This window comes from Pipra filicauda, unplaced genomic scaffold, assembly GCF_003945595.2.
Source record: "Pipra filicauda isolate LSUMZ 115617 unplaced genomic scaffold, ASM394559v2 scaffold47_size6085603_pilon, whole genome shotgun sequence".
Lineage (NCBI taxonomy): Eukaryota > Metazoa > Chordata > Aves > Passeriformes > Pipridae > Pipra > Pipra filicauda.
The window spans coordinates 592,501-609,418 of NW_024104620.1; the positions used below are offsets into that span (position 1 = coordinate 592,501).

General features: G+C 38.5%; 2 protein-coding genes across 9 annotated transcripts in view; one reads left to right on the forward strand and one right to left on the reverse strand.

Moving 5' to 3' along the window:
- The window catches only part of CCNT2 (cyclin T2), a 26,249-nt gene extending 21,786 nt beyond the window's left edge, over window positions 1–4,463 (forward strand). For all 4 annotated transcript variants that reach the window (XM_039386335.1, XM_027748975.2, XM_027748976.2 and 1 more), the window contains one exon: window positions 1–4,463. This exon is cut by the window's left edge and continues 2,518 nt beyond it. The gene's annotated coding sequence lies outside the window, so the exon portion shown is untranslated.
- Window positions 1–16,918, reverse strand: part of MAP3K19 (mitogen-activated protein kinase kinase kinase 19) — an 18,807-nt gene that overhangs the window by 265 nt on the left and 1,624 nt on the right. For 3 of the 5 annotated variants that reach the window (XM_027748962.2, XM_039386328.1, XM_027748960.2), the window contains 9 exons: window positions 15,388–15,458; window positions 14,765–14,849; window positions 13,726–13,967; window positions 13,030–13,073; window positions 9,075–11,507; window positions 7,978–8,127; window positions 7,071–7,768; window positions 5,275–5,360; window positions 1–2,246 (listed from right to left, as the gene is read on the reverse strand). The exon at window positions 1–2,246 is cut by the window's left edge and continues 265 nt beyond it. In XM_027748962.2, the coding sequence (XP_027604763.2) occupies window positions 5,294–5,360; window positions 7,071–7,768; window positions 7,978–8,127; window positions 9,075–11,507; window positions 13,030–13,073; window positions 13,726–13,967; window positions 14,765–14,849; window positions 15,388–15,427 (3,759 nt within the window). In that variant the 5' untranslated portion in view covers window positions 15,428–15,458 and the 3' untranslated portion in view covers window positions 1–2,246; window positions 5,275–5,293. Of the gene's footprint in view, window positions 2,247–5,274; window positions 5,361–7,070; window positions 7,769–7,977; window positions 8,128–9,074; window positions 11,508–13,029; window positions 13,074–13,725; window positions 13,968–14,764; window positions 14,850–15,387; window positions 16,906–16,918 lie in introns of those variants that run through there. The other 2 variants (XM_039386329.1, XM_039386330.1) reach the window with 2 other exon arrangements.

The following is a 16,918-nucleotide window of genomic DNA, read 5'->3' on the forward strand; positions in this document are numbered from 1 at the left end:
TGAATGCAGTCTTCACAGTAAATAAGAATAAAACTATTGATATCCCAGCTTTATATTCCAACAATAAAATAGTTACCAGTGATTCTGTGCATTGTACTTGTCATTAGTTACCAAATTGGAAGAGGCTTGTTCTGGTTTTTTCAGCTCTGGGGGGGTTAGAAAACCCCTCAGTGTCCCAGTTAAACCACTGGCATCCATTTAATCTGCCTGCAAGTGTCAGGGCTCGGCTGCTCTTCCCAGAGGCTTTGCCTGCAGGAGGAATGACAGGTGTGAATGTCCTTGTGTTCTCCAAGCCAGTACTGCAGCTCAGCCGCCTGGAGAGCAGAGAACTGACTTTCTGGGTTGTTACTCAAACTTTTCATAAGCTATGAAGTACCTCAACATGAACTCAGTAGATTTCTAGTAGCAACAGCCAGTTTTCCATGACTTCTTTTGACTTGGAAGTGACCATGATGTGAACTTTTGCTAAGCCACCTCATTCCCTCAGTGCTCCTTTAACTCTGTAAGTCCCCATGGAACATCTGCAGCTTTGCCCTTCCAGTTCTTTACTCACCTGTGCTTTACATGATAAAACTGTTCAATCTCAGCCTGGTTGGTAGTTGCTGTATGATGTAACTACAGGTATATCAATTACTATGTAATACTCTGTTTCCAGTAATGCAAACGCTTGTAATTACTTGAATAAGTTTTATTTGAACTATGGATACTTTTTTTACACTTTAAGGAATATTTAAATGGAAACCTGATTGCATTTTCTGCTATATCTTATCTTAAGTCAAGGCTCGTTTACAAAATCCAAAGCTGTCTTATCCCTATTGACTTGGTTATTTTTCTACATTGGGAATGTAACTTCTTGTTACAAACTTCTGCATTGTTGGATATTTTCTATCCTTTTATAGTCCCTTTCCTTTCCATCTCAGTGCTACTCTTGGGTCTGATTTGTAACCAATGTAATCTGCATTATATACTGTCCTAAACCAGAGCCTGGGCAGAGAGATGACATAGCAGGAAACTGTCTTAATTTGTCTTTGAAGCACTACAGTACTTTCTTTTTGAGTCTGTTTAAATAGGTGTGCCCTGAAATGCATCTTATACAGCCACTCTGGATAAGCAATATATTGTACTGTATATATAGCAGTTTCTGTCACAACCTGGAGTTAAAATGTCTGGATGGTAACTAGTGCCTGTCTAATATACATTGGAATGAGCATAGGCCTTCCTCCTAAGGTGCTGTTTCAAAAGAATTATTTCCTGTTTTGATTCTGGGAAATTGTGAAATAACAGTGGACAAAATGTTGCTATGCTACATTGAGATCCAAACAGTGGGTTTTGGTTTCTCTGTAAAGGATGTCCATAAAACTCATGGGGTTTGGTTTTCAATGTCATTGTAAATAGGTGAAACTGTACGTGTCATTGTGTTTGGAACTGAATTCCACCACTGCGATCAGTGGTGATCCCTGGGGCTGAGAGGGAGGGAGAGGAGATGCAGCCAGGTGCCACTAGTTTGCCCTGACTGAAATTAGTGACTGGTGTGAATGGCAGCCTGGCTGAGGGGTGGGAAGGAATGAAAACTGATGGGATCGGCATTGGCCTCACACGGGAATGACTGAATAAATGCAATAAAAGGCTCAAAGTCAACACTGTTCCTTTGTTCATCACTTATTACAGATTTTTTGTTATAAATTTGAGTACAAGAATTATATAATTTGTAAAATGACACTGTAGTGGAGACCTTGGTACAACACTATTAAAAATCCTCCCTGTTTGTGAGATCTGAGGTTTGTAGAATAGTGAAATTCTTTCGTATGTTGGATCTTGGTCTGTTCCTGATGGTGGGAGTGCTGGGCTAATGTATCTCACTGTGAGCTGGGTCTTGGCTATTTGCATAACATGGCAGTTCTGTACATTCTTCTGGCTAATTGTAAATATAAATGTTTCATAATAGCTTAGTTGCATTTTTGAGGTACAGCCATTTGTGTGAGATTAGAAAAAACTTTATTTCTAAGAACTTGTAAAAAAAAAAGTATTTTCAATAAAATTCCCTACCTCACCTCTATTGTGCAGAAATGATCCCATTTTCCTATGTTGAATTTTTACAAAGTTGGAAACACAAAGGTCCTCTTTCAGTTATTGGCTAAACATTGCTGGTTGTCATCAAATCAGTCAAATAACAGACTGCTTGAAAGTCTGAAGTCTCATTTGTTTCCTTTGCTCCCATTCCATTGTGGTGATCGGGTATTTGGTACCTGAAAAGCAAGTTCTAGAACTGTTATGGCATCTCCAGCTGCTTCCTCCCTGTGCCCTGGGGGCCAGAGCTTGTACCCTGGAGTTGCGTAGGGGTTGGCCAGGCTTCAGGGGAGGGTTATTATTTTTCTTTTTAGCAGTGAGGGGGGTGGGTGACAGTTGTACACCAAGCATCTCTCTTACCTTAAGGGGGGGAAGGGTTCCCAATCCTTGTTTTGCAGGGAAGGGCATTGGACAAACACTTTGCTTTCTTTAGTTGGGATGTAAATGCACATTCCCATAATCAGTTCTAAAAATAAATGTCTTCAAAGACTTGGAAGTTATGCCAAACTGAACTAGCTAATTAATTCCTCCTTCCTCTGCAATAGCTAACTTCTTACACCTTTAAAAAAGTAGATCACTAGTGCCAGGAGCGTTCTCTCCAGTTGCTGCTGGGAATTACTTTCTCTGGCTCCTGACATGGATATAGCAAACCCAAATCCAATTTTTAACCTTAGATCTTTCAGTAGCTGGTTTTGATTCCTCTGCATTCCTGCACCTATAATGGCAACATTTTCCTTGCCATAGTTCAGAGATTGTGTTCTTTGACAACATCTGTAAAATTTCTGAGGCTGTCCCATGGTACAGGTCCCTGGGAAAAGGGAAAAGAAGGGGAGAAAAGGCACTGGACTGTGTGTACTGGTGGCCCTTCCTTAGGATAACTCTTGTTCTCATTTGCTTTTGTGCAAGAACCGGAGATTTCACAGGAGGGGTGGAGAAATGGCATCAGTTCCTGCTTAGCTCTGTGAAAAAGCACTGATTTTGAACCCAAATAATCTCAAGAGACTGTGGGTTTTCTAGGCTCAGTGTCTGCTTCTTTGGAAAGAGAAGTAGATGTAGTTTTAGATGCAAATTTTGCTGTTGGTAGTTCCAAGACCAGTGTAAAATAGGTGGTTGGCATTCCTAAGAACCCTCCCTTCTGAGATGTGAGCAGTGGCTCAGAGCTTCAAACATTACTGTGTGAAAGGACTAGCAAGTACCCTGCAATGATACAAGAACAGTGTGTTTTCAGGCTCTCTGATTTAAGCCCCAGATCTATAGGAAACCTGGAGTCACAGCAAAGCACCCCCCCTAGTGCTTGGCAGCCTGGCATGAGTTGTAATGGGCTCTTACTGGTTTCAGATTTAAACCAGTAAGACTTGGTTTATAATTATATTTATATATTTATATATATTAATTATAATTAAGCAAGTGTCACCCTCCTCCCTGAGTCACTTCTCATGGAATATACTGTTTTCAAGGTTTTGCACCCTTTCTCTTGACTACCTTAGACACCTTAATTAAGCATCTGGATTTGGATGTGAAAATCTGTGATCTCCTCGTGTAAGAAATAGCAAAGTTAGACTTGTTTCTAGAATGTCCCACTAGACTGGCTCAGCCGAGTGACCCAAGACTCCCCAACCCAATGTCCTGCTTGGTTTAGGTGTGCTGTGCCCTGGGCTGGGCTGCAGGCACATCCCCACCATCTCCAGCAGATTAGCCTGAAATACTTTGTTGCAAGTGCTGGCCTTAAAGTGCCACCTCGTTCTCAACATCTGGTTAAGCAAAAGCAAAAATGTGCTTTCACATTTTGATTAAAGGCTCGGGTTCAAGTTTTACATACCTCTAAGTTCCAAACTAATTTTAGTGTAATTAGCTGGATTAAACATGACACTTAAATTACAAATAACTAATAACCTTAATATTGGAGAGCACTAACAAGAGACGTTAGTTTTGCTTATAAGTCATGTGCATAAGGAAGGGGATTTATAATGCTGACATTTTATTAATTAACTATATATTCTAGAGCATTCCCATTCTTCCCCACTTATATCTGTCATCTCAGCTTCATGTCATGCTAAATAAAACCTCACATTTACTTTGCAGCTTTACTGGAGACACTACATTAACCTGAGAAGAATTAATGCACATCATGGAATTATGTACATCCCACCTGAGTTCCTATGCCAGGGCTCCCACCTTTACTCTGCAAAGTACTTAAATGTGAAGATCCTTTAACGTGACGTTGCCATGGATTCCTGGCATGAGCACCAACCTGTATTCCTCAAAATGGGACTGTTAACTGCTTGAACTTGGAAGATGACTGTGATGTTGGGATTTCTCTTATACTGGCATTATGTTCTGTCATTGTTATGTGACATTATACCCACAGAAACTATCAATAAAGGATTTTGCTAGAAGTACTGGTTTCTCTTTGCTTTTATAAAGTTTAGACCAACTCTCTGAAATCAGGCAACTGGCATTAAGCAAAGCTTGAAAGCTATTTGTGAAATTAAAGTGTTTAGCACTCTGAGGAAGTTAGAACTTCCTTCTTTCCCTTTTGTAAAACACTAATTTTCACATTACTGCTGGCACTGGAGTCAGTGCCTTGAATCCTTGAGAGCTCAGCTCTGAACAGTTGTAGGGCTGAGTTTTACTGCATCTCTTCCTGGAGCCTGGGTGCTCACAAAGGCTTAAAGTTTACCCCATTTTGATTGGAAGAAATCTTACCAGAAACAGGACATTTTAAATACTAATACCTGCTTTTTTACTTTGGTTTATTACTATATAACTATACTTTTTAATTTTATTTAATTCTGTGCAGTTAGTAGTAGCTACTTCTACTAATTGTTACCATTACTTTTGCAGTGCAGATGGAGACTGTCACATGTCATCTAATCATAGAGTGCTCACTTCAGGTGTTTTGAGAAACAGTTCAAGTTTCCAATGTGTATCAATACCCCATGAGGACAGGAAGGAACACAAAGCCAGACCCTTCAGTGTTACCAGTGACAAGAGACATGAGGCACAACTTGACCTACAAGACAGTCTGTTCAAACATAAAATCCTTTTTACCTCGAGGGTGGTGGAAGGCTGGAGCCTGTTTATTCAAAGGCCTAAGACCCCTTGTACACAAGTGCTCTCCAGTATTTCCGCTGTCCCTTAAAAGTCCAGTTCCTTATGGTTTCTATTCACAAGTGGAAATCTTTTATATGGAAAATGGATACTCACTTGGCAAGAGTTGAAAAATTCACTGTCTTCCTTTCACAAAGGGATGGTCCAGCAACTGCAGAGCAGAAGGACGTTCATGTTGATCTCTGCATTGAAAGTTTCAAAAATCAGGACATAAAATTAGTATTGTGCCTCTGAGGGAATCATAAAATCTAAATGCAAAATTAGCCTTTTTTTTTTCTTATTTCTCCAGTCGCTACTTGTTTTTAGGTTTTTTTGATAAAGCTGGTAGAAAGGAAGGGAGGCTTCAGGGGAAAAGACTGTTGGAATTTATGAATCATAAAACTGAAATATTTTATTCTTAAAGAAATCAGTCTCTATTCCTCTAAATTCCTTGCAGAGCTTTGAATAATTCTGCTAATTTGGCTGTTTCAGGTTCACCAAAAAATGTATTTAAGAAGAGTGGTAATTATTTGTTTGATCCTCCATCAATCAGGCTGTTCTGTCATCTCCAGTCAATGTCATGCATGTTAAGGAGCCCATAGGTTGCCCAAAGAAGCTGTGGATATGTCATCCCTGGAATTGTTAAAGGCTGGATGGGGCCCTGAACAATTGCCCATGGTTTAGTGGGTGGAGTCCCTGCCCATGGCACAGAGTTGGAACTAGATGGTCTTTATGGTCCCTTCCAACCCAAGCCATTCTATGATTTCTATGGAATTACAGGACAGTAATTACAATATTGGCTTGCTAGAGCCAAGGGCTTTGGGCTTTTTCAACCTGCAATTTGGAAGGAAAAAAACAGGGAAAGGAATAAAAGGCACCAATTCCTCAAATAATAAACTAATGGGGAATATGGGATAAGGGAAGCATTTATATTTAGGACATGGTAAGATCATACACTAAGTTTTTGTCACCACAGGTGCCTCCAGACTTTTGAAAAGCTAAATGCTGTATGTTTCCCTCTACCTAAAAATTCCTTCTCCCTTTTAAACCCTCTTCTCTCTGAATCAAGTATATATGATGTCACTATATACAGCCCACAATTTTTCTTATTGTTATGTGGTCCACAGGAACCAGAACCATTCCCTAACAATTCTAATCCGAGGATTAGAAATCAGGTTTCCTGCCCCCAAGACCACTGCCATGCCCACCAAATTACATGCTTCTCTCTTGTACTCAAATCTGATCTTCAGAGATATGTAAAAGACTGCTCCTAATTTTATAAAAACTACACAGAAGTCAGGAACTTAGCTCTTGAAACTGATAGTCCGTTTAAACATTGGGACACAGCTGATATTTTAAACAAAACAAACACCACAAAAATAATTCTTATAATGGGTGGATGCTAGTGGTTTGGGGTTGTTATATAGAGAACTTTATGTTTCTAATAAAGATTGTGTTTCAAGTATTTCCTGGACTGGCAGTGATAATAGATTTTTCCACTGCAGAAGATAAGAATTAATTGGAAGCCCTTTCATTTAGAATACTGTCCTCAAAAAAACTTGCCTGACATAAGCCAAACTCAAGCGATACTGGATCAGCAAAACACATCAAAGAAATTTATCAAACATTTTGTCTAAAACTCAGTGGTGTTTCTACATGAAAATTACAGAAAAGTAAATGATGAGTGTAAGGCCTACAAAAAGAGAATTTGTGAGGGTTTTTCTATACCGTTATAGAGAGTAAAGCTCTTTTATATATACTATTATTTAGAGGCTTTCTTGAAATGCTGAGAAGCCTAAGCATTTAGAAAAGAGACGTATATTATAAGATGTAACCTAAGCTCCTACCAACAATCTCTACAATCCAAACTGTCTGCAATCTTCCTTTCATTTTCCAGTTAAGGTTCTCCACACCTGGTTAAGCAGGCACGCACAAAATCCACGGCAGCGCCGGAGAATCCCTCGGGAAGGGAAGGCATCAGCCCCCTGTGGGCCCCGATGTAGAACATGGCTGCAATCCTGCCCATGGAAGCCAGGGGCGGCTTTCCTGTTGCCATCTCAAACACGGTGCAGCCGACGCTCCAGATGTCTGATTTCCTCCCGTATCCCGACTCGCTGATCACCTCCGGAGCCATCCAGTAGGGAGTGCCGTGCACGGACCGCAGCGTCTCGCTCCGGGTGCCGCCGGGGCTGATCCAGGCCAAGCGCCTGGCACAGCCAAAGTCAATGAGCTTCACCGTCCCGCTGGGCATGAGCATCACGTTGTTGCCCTTGATGTCTCTGTGCACCACACAGTTGGCGTGTAAATAGGCAACCCCCTGCAGAATTTGCCTGGTGTATCTGCAAAGGACAACTTCTGGCAGCGGGCCAAAGCGATTGATAATACTGGAAATGGAGCCGCCAGGAACAAACTCCATGAAAATGCTTAAAATGTTGTGTTCCAGACAAGTCCCTAAGTAAGTTACAATGTTGACGTGCTTCAATGTCTTCAAGAGATCAACTTCCTCATGAAACTTCTGGTACTCCTTTTCTGTAGTGAGTTGATCTGATGTGTCCAAAACAACCTGTTTTACAGCTATTAACTGTCCCTGGCTGGTCAGACCGCAGTACACCTACAGTGAAACCAGCAATTATTAAAATGAAACGTGAAATAAAGTATTTACTTATTTTAAATAGTATTTTTGTGTTTGTCATGTTTCGTGTCCCATTGTATAACCCAAAACACTGAAGTCATTCGTTGAGTAGGACAACAGCCAGTTATGAGACAAAGTGTAGCTCAGCCACAACCAGCACATCTCTTAACATTCAGACAACTACTTACTGTGCCATAGGCTCCCTTTCCAAGGACTTCCCCTCTTGTCCACATGATAGGATCCTTGGTAGTTAAGCTACTTCCTGATAATTTAGTAGATTCATCTAAGTTTAAAAGGCCACTTTCTTCACTTGGTGCCAAAAAGGCTTTACTGCAACTCTGCTTGAAAGATGTTGGTCAGTGTGGGGAGAAAGCAGAGAGGAAAAGAAAGACTTCATATTGTCCTTACAATTTTTATAAGGAATAACATTTCCTGTCATGGCTCTGCTCTACAGATTTATATATATACACAGACCCCACCCAGCCCATCCATACAATTGCTATGCTAGGTAAGGCTAGGTAAGTAAGACAGCAATAATTCCTCCATCTAGCCAGGGATCTCTGCAGTGAGAATGGAGGTATAACTGGCACCTGTGTCTGCAGAAGCATAAGGGGGGGGGTGGGTGTGTATCAACAGGTAGTGAAAGAAATTCCCTTACAAATTTGCGATTTAAATAGCCCAAAAGCTAACAGGGCAGAGGAGGAGCAGTGCTGGTAGATAAGCACCTTGGTAGGTGACAGCTCTTAACTGACTTGGGGACCAGAATCTGAGCCTTCTGAGCTCCAAGTTCTGATTAAACATTAATTAAACATCCTTAAGTCTGCCTGATAAGCCAATACTTGTAGTTCATACCTGTAAAAATGTCTGGTTGCACTCAGAGATTCAAGGCCATTGCCCTTTTGGGTATACAAGGACTGTTTGTAGCATCTTTTCATATTCCTTATCTTCAAGATCTCAAGAGCTTTTGCCTTGCCCAAAACATTTTATACCTGCTCTACAACTAAAATAGCCTATTCTCTTCTTTCACAACAACTTCTCGATTTATCTTGACCCATGATATAAGCTTTGACAGCTATTCTTGTCCTGCCTTAGTACCTTCTGGCTTGTGTCCTGACATGCAGCCTCTAACATGGGTGTCTTCAACAGAACACTGGAAGAATCAGTGGGCAGCTGGCCCAAGGAAAAGAGATTGGATCTTTAATAAGCACATATCTCCTGTCTTTCATCCAAACTTGAGTGAAGCACCACTCAAAGGAGGTAGCAAGTTACAAGAAATTACTTTTACCTTCTCTAGAGCATTATTTACTATTGCTCCATCTCCACTAATCATATTTTCTTCTTCAGCATGTGTGTTTTGCATTTTAGAACCTGTATGTTTTGTTCTTGCAGAGTTCGTGTCTTTTTCTTCAAGCATTAGCAATTCTTCAGCCAGGCAACAAAGCAACTCATCAGTCACATCTTTATCTGTCCAGGACAAAGTGTTTTGACTTGTCTGGAAACTGGGGCTTTTAGTCACTGAAGGCCGACTCAATTCATTTGCCAAAATACTATTTTGGAGTGTGTTTGCCCAACTGTGATTTGATTTTTCTGTAGGGGATTGACACTCCAGTCTATCTGAAAAGGGTGATGCTTCACCCTTATTGACAGACTTGAAGGAGGCCTGGTCTGATTCCAGGCCTTTGCCACCATCCATATTCCCTCTGCACTGGGATACACAGATGTTCTGGTCTGTTGTTAGCAGACTGCTCCTTGGAGCAACACAGTCTCTGCAGTCTTCATCACTGAGCTGAAGATTCTGTCCACACGGAGCAGCTCTCTGATGGTTGGATACATCCTGTCTGTCTAAAGACTGCTCCAAAGTAACTTCTTTGATAGTTGATAAGTTTGAATTTGAAAAAATTTCATTTTGCTTAGTTGACTGAGAAAGCTCTTCTAACAACATAAGCTGGTGATCTGTGTCTCCATGAGACAATGCTGTGCTCCTTGACGTGTTTGTTTGAAAATCTGCATCAGAAATTACCACATTATCTTGCTCTGTGTTGCTGTCACTCAACTTGGTACTTCCATCCTTTGGGATTGAACATTTCTGCTTTTGTTTAGTGCCAGGTTTTGTCTTCTTTGGCTTGGGATGTGTTTTCTTTGGAGTGTTTCTTACCCTGCTGCTCTCCCTCCCTTTGGTGCAGGTACATCTGCAGGTGCTGACAGTGCCTCTCCCTGAGGGAGCAGAACAAACACTTTTATAAAATCTGCTCTCGTGTCGCTCGAGCTCCCGCACGTGGGAATACACAGGAGTTCCAAACATTTCATAAATCCCTGGGCCTTGGTCATTTGAGTTGATTTGCTTGAACATGTCACTGTATTTCAGGTCTCCAAAATCTAAGGCAGATGGTGGGTGTGGCAGAGAAAGTGGAGTAACACTGTTCTTTAACTCAACTGAATTTTTGCAACTGCAGGAGAAACTTTGCTTTTTGAGTTTCTGAGCACTCTGAGAAAAATGGCCTTTGTCTCCTTGAGGGTTTTTTTTCTGACACTTCAGGGAAGTCTCAGATTTCACCTGTGGCAGTTCTAAAGAAGGAAAAATCTGACTCTTGGCATTATGTTTTGCAGTAATCTCATCAGAAACAATGAAGTCTTTAGACATCTTTAGCTTGTTATTAATTTTAGATTTGGATGAATATTTATTTCTATTAATCTTTCTTTTATTTTTGTCATTTTCTTTGTGAGTGAGAACGCTGAAGCTCTGAGTACCCTGAGGAGGCAGGCCATGAACACCACTCTCTTTTGGGGGGGGTTGTTTAGCAATGTGTGGTTCCCTGGTTGGCTCTTGCTCAGAGAATGTAACATGAACAGCAGCTACAGGCTCAGTTTGGTCTTCTGGAGTAGCTTCTGACATTTCTTCTTTTTCCATTTCAGATTCAGAGAGACAGACACAATTTTCTGTTTGCTTTCCAGAGGGATCTTGAACTTCTACTGTGGGAATTACTGCAACTACAGAATTATTTTCTAAGGCGTGGTAGGCCTCTGCCACTTCATTTTCACAGGAAGGATCTACATCATGATTGCCAAGCACAGAGTTTGCCCTTTCAGCACCTTCACACGGTGCACAATCCAGCGTCATCTCTGCAGCATCTCCTTCTTCTGGGCCAGTGCTGCAGCAATTCTCTGTTGCCCTTTGCTCGTTGCCAGCTCTTGAGGCATCGCTGCTGCTCGACATGGTAAATGTTGTCTGAGCTCTGCCACAGCTGACCAGAGCATCACTGGAGCTCAGGTGGGGGTGACCGTCACCACAGAGCCCGGCTTGGCTCACAGGATCGGTGTTCTCACAAACCACTGAGCACTGGAACTTCACCTGCTCATTCCTGTCAGCGTGGGCACCTACGGCAGCCTCCCTCCATCCCAAATGGCTCTGAACTCCTTCTTTCTTCTTGTTGGGGTACTTAGAACAGTTCCTCGTCCTGAAGCAGTACAGGTCTTCTGCTGGAGTGACTTTATCAGAAATTGTAGCCACAATCAAGTCTGATGACTTTTCACTGTGCCTTTTGAATAGATTGTCTAACTGATTATGATAAAATTTGGTAACTGATTTTATAGGCTGAGGAATAGAGTTCATAATATTTAAAATATTTCTGATGTTGCTGCTTTCATTGACAATATCATCCTCTAGAGGAGCAAGATGAATTGTTCTTACAGGCTCACATGTCACTGGTGGCAGATGAAACTGTAATTTCCATTAAAAAAAAATTAATAATGTGCTACAACACAGATACAGGTAAAATGTAATCACTGAGAGTTTTGGGTACACTGGAAAACAGCACAGTCTGCACTTGAGTTCCAGTGAAGGTAAATGGATAAACCCAAAGGCCATTTTCATAGGGCTGTTAACACAGAAGTCTGTTAGGTAGGGGATGTGTTTTATTATTCCTCCCTTCTTCCTTCTTTCCCCATCACATTAGTGGAAGTTAACATCTCTCTTTGGAAGGTCTGAGAAACGGAGCACTGTGTTGTGACTGTTCAGATGAACAGTGAGAATAATTTTCTGAAAATAGTACTTCTATTCTTTATTTTATAGGAAATGAAATAAAAATAAACTTGAATATCCTGTATATTTTCATGCAAATGGATGCAATAGAAATAATCACAGTATGCAGTAGAAATAATCTACTCAGAGTACTTATTTGCATGTCTATGTTCCACATCAGTTTGCAATCTGCAGGAAATTTTTGTTTGCATTCCAAGGGCAAACTGAGGTTGGAACATGCCAGGAAAAGTAATGTCTATTAGTTTGAAATCCACAGTTCTTAAGGCTTTGTCTGGCCTGTGGGGCATTAATACGAATGCTCAGTTTATCCCAAATGATATGGCTTTAGAATCATCAGAGCCAAGGCATGAAATAAAGCTGTGTTAAATCACTCTGGGGGCAGCTAAATTATTTTGCTTAAATATTTCCATCCATTTGAAATGTTTTTTTTTTCCCATAACCCTTTTTATGATCCTGTATCAGATCTCTTCTATACTTGTCTTTTTTTCTTGTGAACACTGCTGTATCCTGCAGTGGCTTCACTGAAGTTTACAGCTGATTCAATGAGTCCTTTGTACAAAGGACTATTGATTTATATCCATAAAGCCCAAATACTCTTTTTTCTAAAAAACCTATATTTGACCTTTTGTAACTTTTAAGGCTCACATGGTGTGGAGCACTGATACATGTAAAATTGTGAGCTTGTTTCTAAGTAAAACTGTTACGTCCAAAAATCCCATTTGCACTTATCACAAAATTTCATTTAAAATATGTTTAATTCTAAGAGATTATTTATTATTTGTTAATACAATCAATTTCAGTAATCATCTAATAGCAAGACTGTTTTAAAATTCAGCTTCAATTTTAAATTACCACTCAATATAAGAAAACTGTTTGGGCTTTTTTTAAATTTGGCAAAACTAGACATCTAATATTTTTAGCATATAGGATGTTCATATGTTAAATTAAATTACATATTTCTATTTTAAGAGGTTTTGTATCTTTTTGAACTTTCAACCTTTTACCTCCAAAAATCCCTGATGTATTGTCTGTGCTGACACACACGCATATATATACTAAATAAATGTAAAAATACTTCACCTTCTTAAAAAAAGCCCACCTGAGACTAAGAAAACTACCTACATGACTTCTGTATTTCTATTTTTAAGATTTTGAAAGGATAGAATACTTTTAACAGTGATTATACCTAATGCCATCTTACCTTAGATCTCTTGTTCCTGGTTTTTAGCATTGTTATATTTAACCCTTAAAAATCAAAACAAATGAAACGTTAATTTGATATTCTTAAACGTGCTACAATTCTCACTTATAAATTCATTTCAAATTGTGATGTTCAGGGGACCAAGAATCTGTCAGATGGGTGGTCTCAGGACTACGATACAAATCTGCAGTGCAGAAAATGTTGTAGGTTGAAATTTCATCGTGATACTGAACTTCACAATTACATTTTCTAAGGAAAATGATAAAATCTTATACTTCTAAAATATTTTTACATTAATAATTTAAGCAAATCCTTCACAATTTTAGATGTTTGCTAACTACAGTATGCAGCTAATTAATATTGCCAGTGTGAGGGAAAAGTGAAAGAGATGCCACCACGGTCCCACTCCAGGTACAGAAAGTTAAATTTACATTTTTTGGGCTCAGTTTCGTTACACAGAGTAACAAGAATGGTGAAGCTTGCCATTGCTTCTCTTTAGCTCCTTCATTCTGCAATATATAACATTAAAGAAGTTATCATTAACTTCACACATGGCTGAAGTCTATGTGAAGAAGTCAAACAGACATAAAGACAACTTTAAAGTTTAAAGAAAAAGGGCTTCTAAGGCTTTGCCATCTCATATGATAACTAATATATAACTTCATATAAAATTTGTGACTTTTAAACTGAACTTACTTTGTTGTGTTTGTGCTTTTACTATCTGAAAAGTATCTAAATCCACTAATGAGTTTAAAATGTTGTATTCTGGACATGAGATCTGTAGCAGAAAGCTGAAGTCAAAGGCATATCCCATGTTGTCTTTCTTTGGGAAGAAAGATAAAGAAGTGGGATGTCTCCTCTGCAATGCAAACAGATTTTTACTTGGAAAACTCGTCACTTGTTGGTCTGGCCATGGTCTGGATGTTGATGTTGCTTGGCTGAAAGGCAAAAACAAAAACCAAAATACAGAGTGAAAATAAGTGGAAGGAGCAGCTCAAATAGTCATATGACTGGAGAATAATGGGAACAAGGAGTTTTTTAAATCCAAAAATGCCAAAGTATCTTTTCTTTCTTTATCTGGGAAGTTGTGCCTCTCCCTGGAAGCGTCTGATTGCAAAGCCAGAGATTGACTACAAGTGAGAATGAATAACAGACAACGTTAACCAAGCAACAGCAGGAATTGAAAAACATATTGTTAACCTTCTCCTTCTTGACAAAAACTGATTTCTCCAATTTGTATTTTTAATGACTCATCAGCAATGTGTGTCAGAAGAATTCTGAGGCCCAGATGTGCCCTTGTTACTTAAAAAATATGCTCTGGCCTGCCTGAAAGAAGAGAGGCTGTGCAGACAAGCCTCAAATTCCTGCCACCTGTTTTCTGAAGAATGAAAAATATGGAGAAAGATAAATATTGTGGCTGAAAAGAGGTACAAAAACACAGCCTAAGTTTATCTTAAAGCTGTATGCAATTGTCTGGTTTTAATAAGTCAAATTCTGATGTAAAACCATATCCCATATTTTTCCATATTCTACCAAATAATTTGTTCATCTAATGCAATATCCTGCCTCCAGCAGTGGCCAATAATTGCCATTGGGAAGAGATAAACACCACACAACATATAAAGCTGAATATAATGTCTGGCACTTAAGAAATATTTCCTTACTCACAGACTACTACCTGCTTTGTCTTCATTTGTGCACACTCAACTGCAAATTAAACAGTAATATGATTAACCTGTTTTTTCCTAGAGCTTTGTATGACTGATGCATTTCTTCCATTGTCTTATCTGCATCCTGAAGAGCAGCAACACTTCCACAACCTGCAACAGTACATCAGTATTTGCACAAAAGCAGTTTAATTCACTGAGCAGTAACACATTGTAAACATGGTGGGCATTAAAATGTAAACATTTTTGGGCATTAAAATATTATTATAAAGAAGTGCATGAAGTAGCTATCAGGAAAAAAAATAAGAGTATGTTACATTTGACTAATTTTATTTGAAATGTGAATGCATAACTCTGATTTATTTTTAGTTATTTGGTAAGTGTAGTAATTCAGTGGACTATAAAAGCAAAGAACATCTGAAGATAATTCCAGTTACAGCACCTAGATCAGTAGAACAGAAGTAGAAGACAAATATTGACAGAAACTCTGCAGAAGTAGAGCATTTAAAAATATGAAAACCAAACAAATCTCAAGGCTTTACAAAGGTGGAAAGTAACTCTGAGTTTGATTTCATACTTTACTATGGTTGCTTAGTTTTGACAAACATCCAGATTTTAAGTTATTATTGTACTTTTCCTTCTTCGGATCCCTCATCTTACACTTTATACACATAAACTTTGGTCAGACTACCTTTTTTGCTTCTCCTCTTATTTTGTTGGTTGTCAGACATACTGTTCTTAAATGTATTAAGGTCCAGAAACCTGAAAAGAACAGTTTGTTAATTGATTACTGATTCACATGTACAAAGCAGTAATTTATATTTCATTATTCCAGAGCCATCAGTAAGACAAAAACATTTTAAAAGTACCTGAAATTATTAAAAATCCAAGAGTCACTACCTGAGGTTGTTGGCCTGTTAACTTATTAGTAGCAAACTTTTGTTTTCACTTTAAACTATTGCATTGTCAGAAATAGTATCTTAACCATGAGTGTACCTTTCTGTGAGCATCTTTATGTATGTTTAGAAAAACATATTCCTCAAAAAGGAATGTGTTTATAAAACCAAACCCCCTTGAAATTTGCATTAAATTAGTGCTAAAAACATTTGTTAGATAATTCCTGGTTGTTGAAAGAGCTGATCTCGGGAAATTAAAACAGCAAGTATTTTCTCTTTTCATACATTTATTTTCTACAACATATGTTAAGAAGGATAAGTAGCCAATAAAACAACACAAAACAATCTCAAAGTGCAGACTCTTAAAAAAGATACATGAGAGGGTTAAGTAGAAGGATTTGAAGTTTTGAAATTCTAGACAGCTAATTCTTGAAATAAAATTAATCTCAGTTAATAGTTTTGATGGATTTGGGACTCTTTCTAAAATAGCATACTGAACTTCAGTTTCTCAAGTGACAAGAACACCTAAGGTAATTAAAGAGAGTGGATTGAAATGAATAAAAGAAAATGCAATCATGAATATTAGTTCATATCTGTATTAAATGTTTACCAATGTCTTTACTGTTTAATAAATAATTTATAGTAAAAAAAGATAAGATATTGTACATGAAATAAATAATAGTCAGGTATATAATATGTCTGAATGTACATGAATTAATATATATTTAAACATTTATGAATAACAGTGTCAAATTATTACATTGGGTACTAGAAAGTAATTAAGTTCTTTAATGTGCATTGCAGGCTAAAAGAAAGGTATTTTAAAGTTATATTGATATTTATTGAATCTACAAGTAGAACTATAAAAATAGGACACCTAGTGGCTCCTATGTTGCTAATTTCTTTATGAAATTATATTTTCTCTCTGCTCTTTTCCTCAAGTTAGTGATGGAAAGTAACAATCTTTGTACCTGTCTCTTCATTTCAAAATCACTACAGAGGTCACTGGAAATGAAGGGCCTACGTGCATTTTGTTGGATAGTAGCATATTGCCACTCAATATTGCTAGTCGGGGAAAGAATTAGGCTTTTGTTACTGATTCTATCAGCAAAAAAAAATATAATTATTTGGAAACACGTAGCAGCCTTCCCAACAGACTAGTGCATTTTGCTAGATTAGTTTTTTACAATAATTTTATATGACATCTGAGAAATGTGTGCTATTTTATAACTATATACAGCCAGACATCAGACAGTACTATCATTCTTGGTTTACAGCAGAGGAAACAAAGAAAAATGGAATGACCTATAGCTACCTTTGACTCAC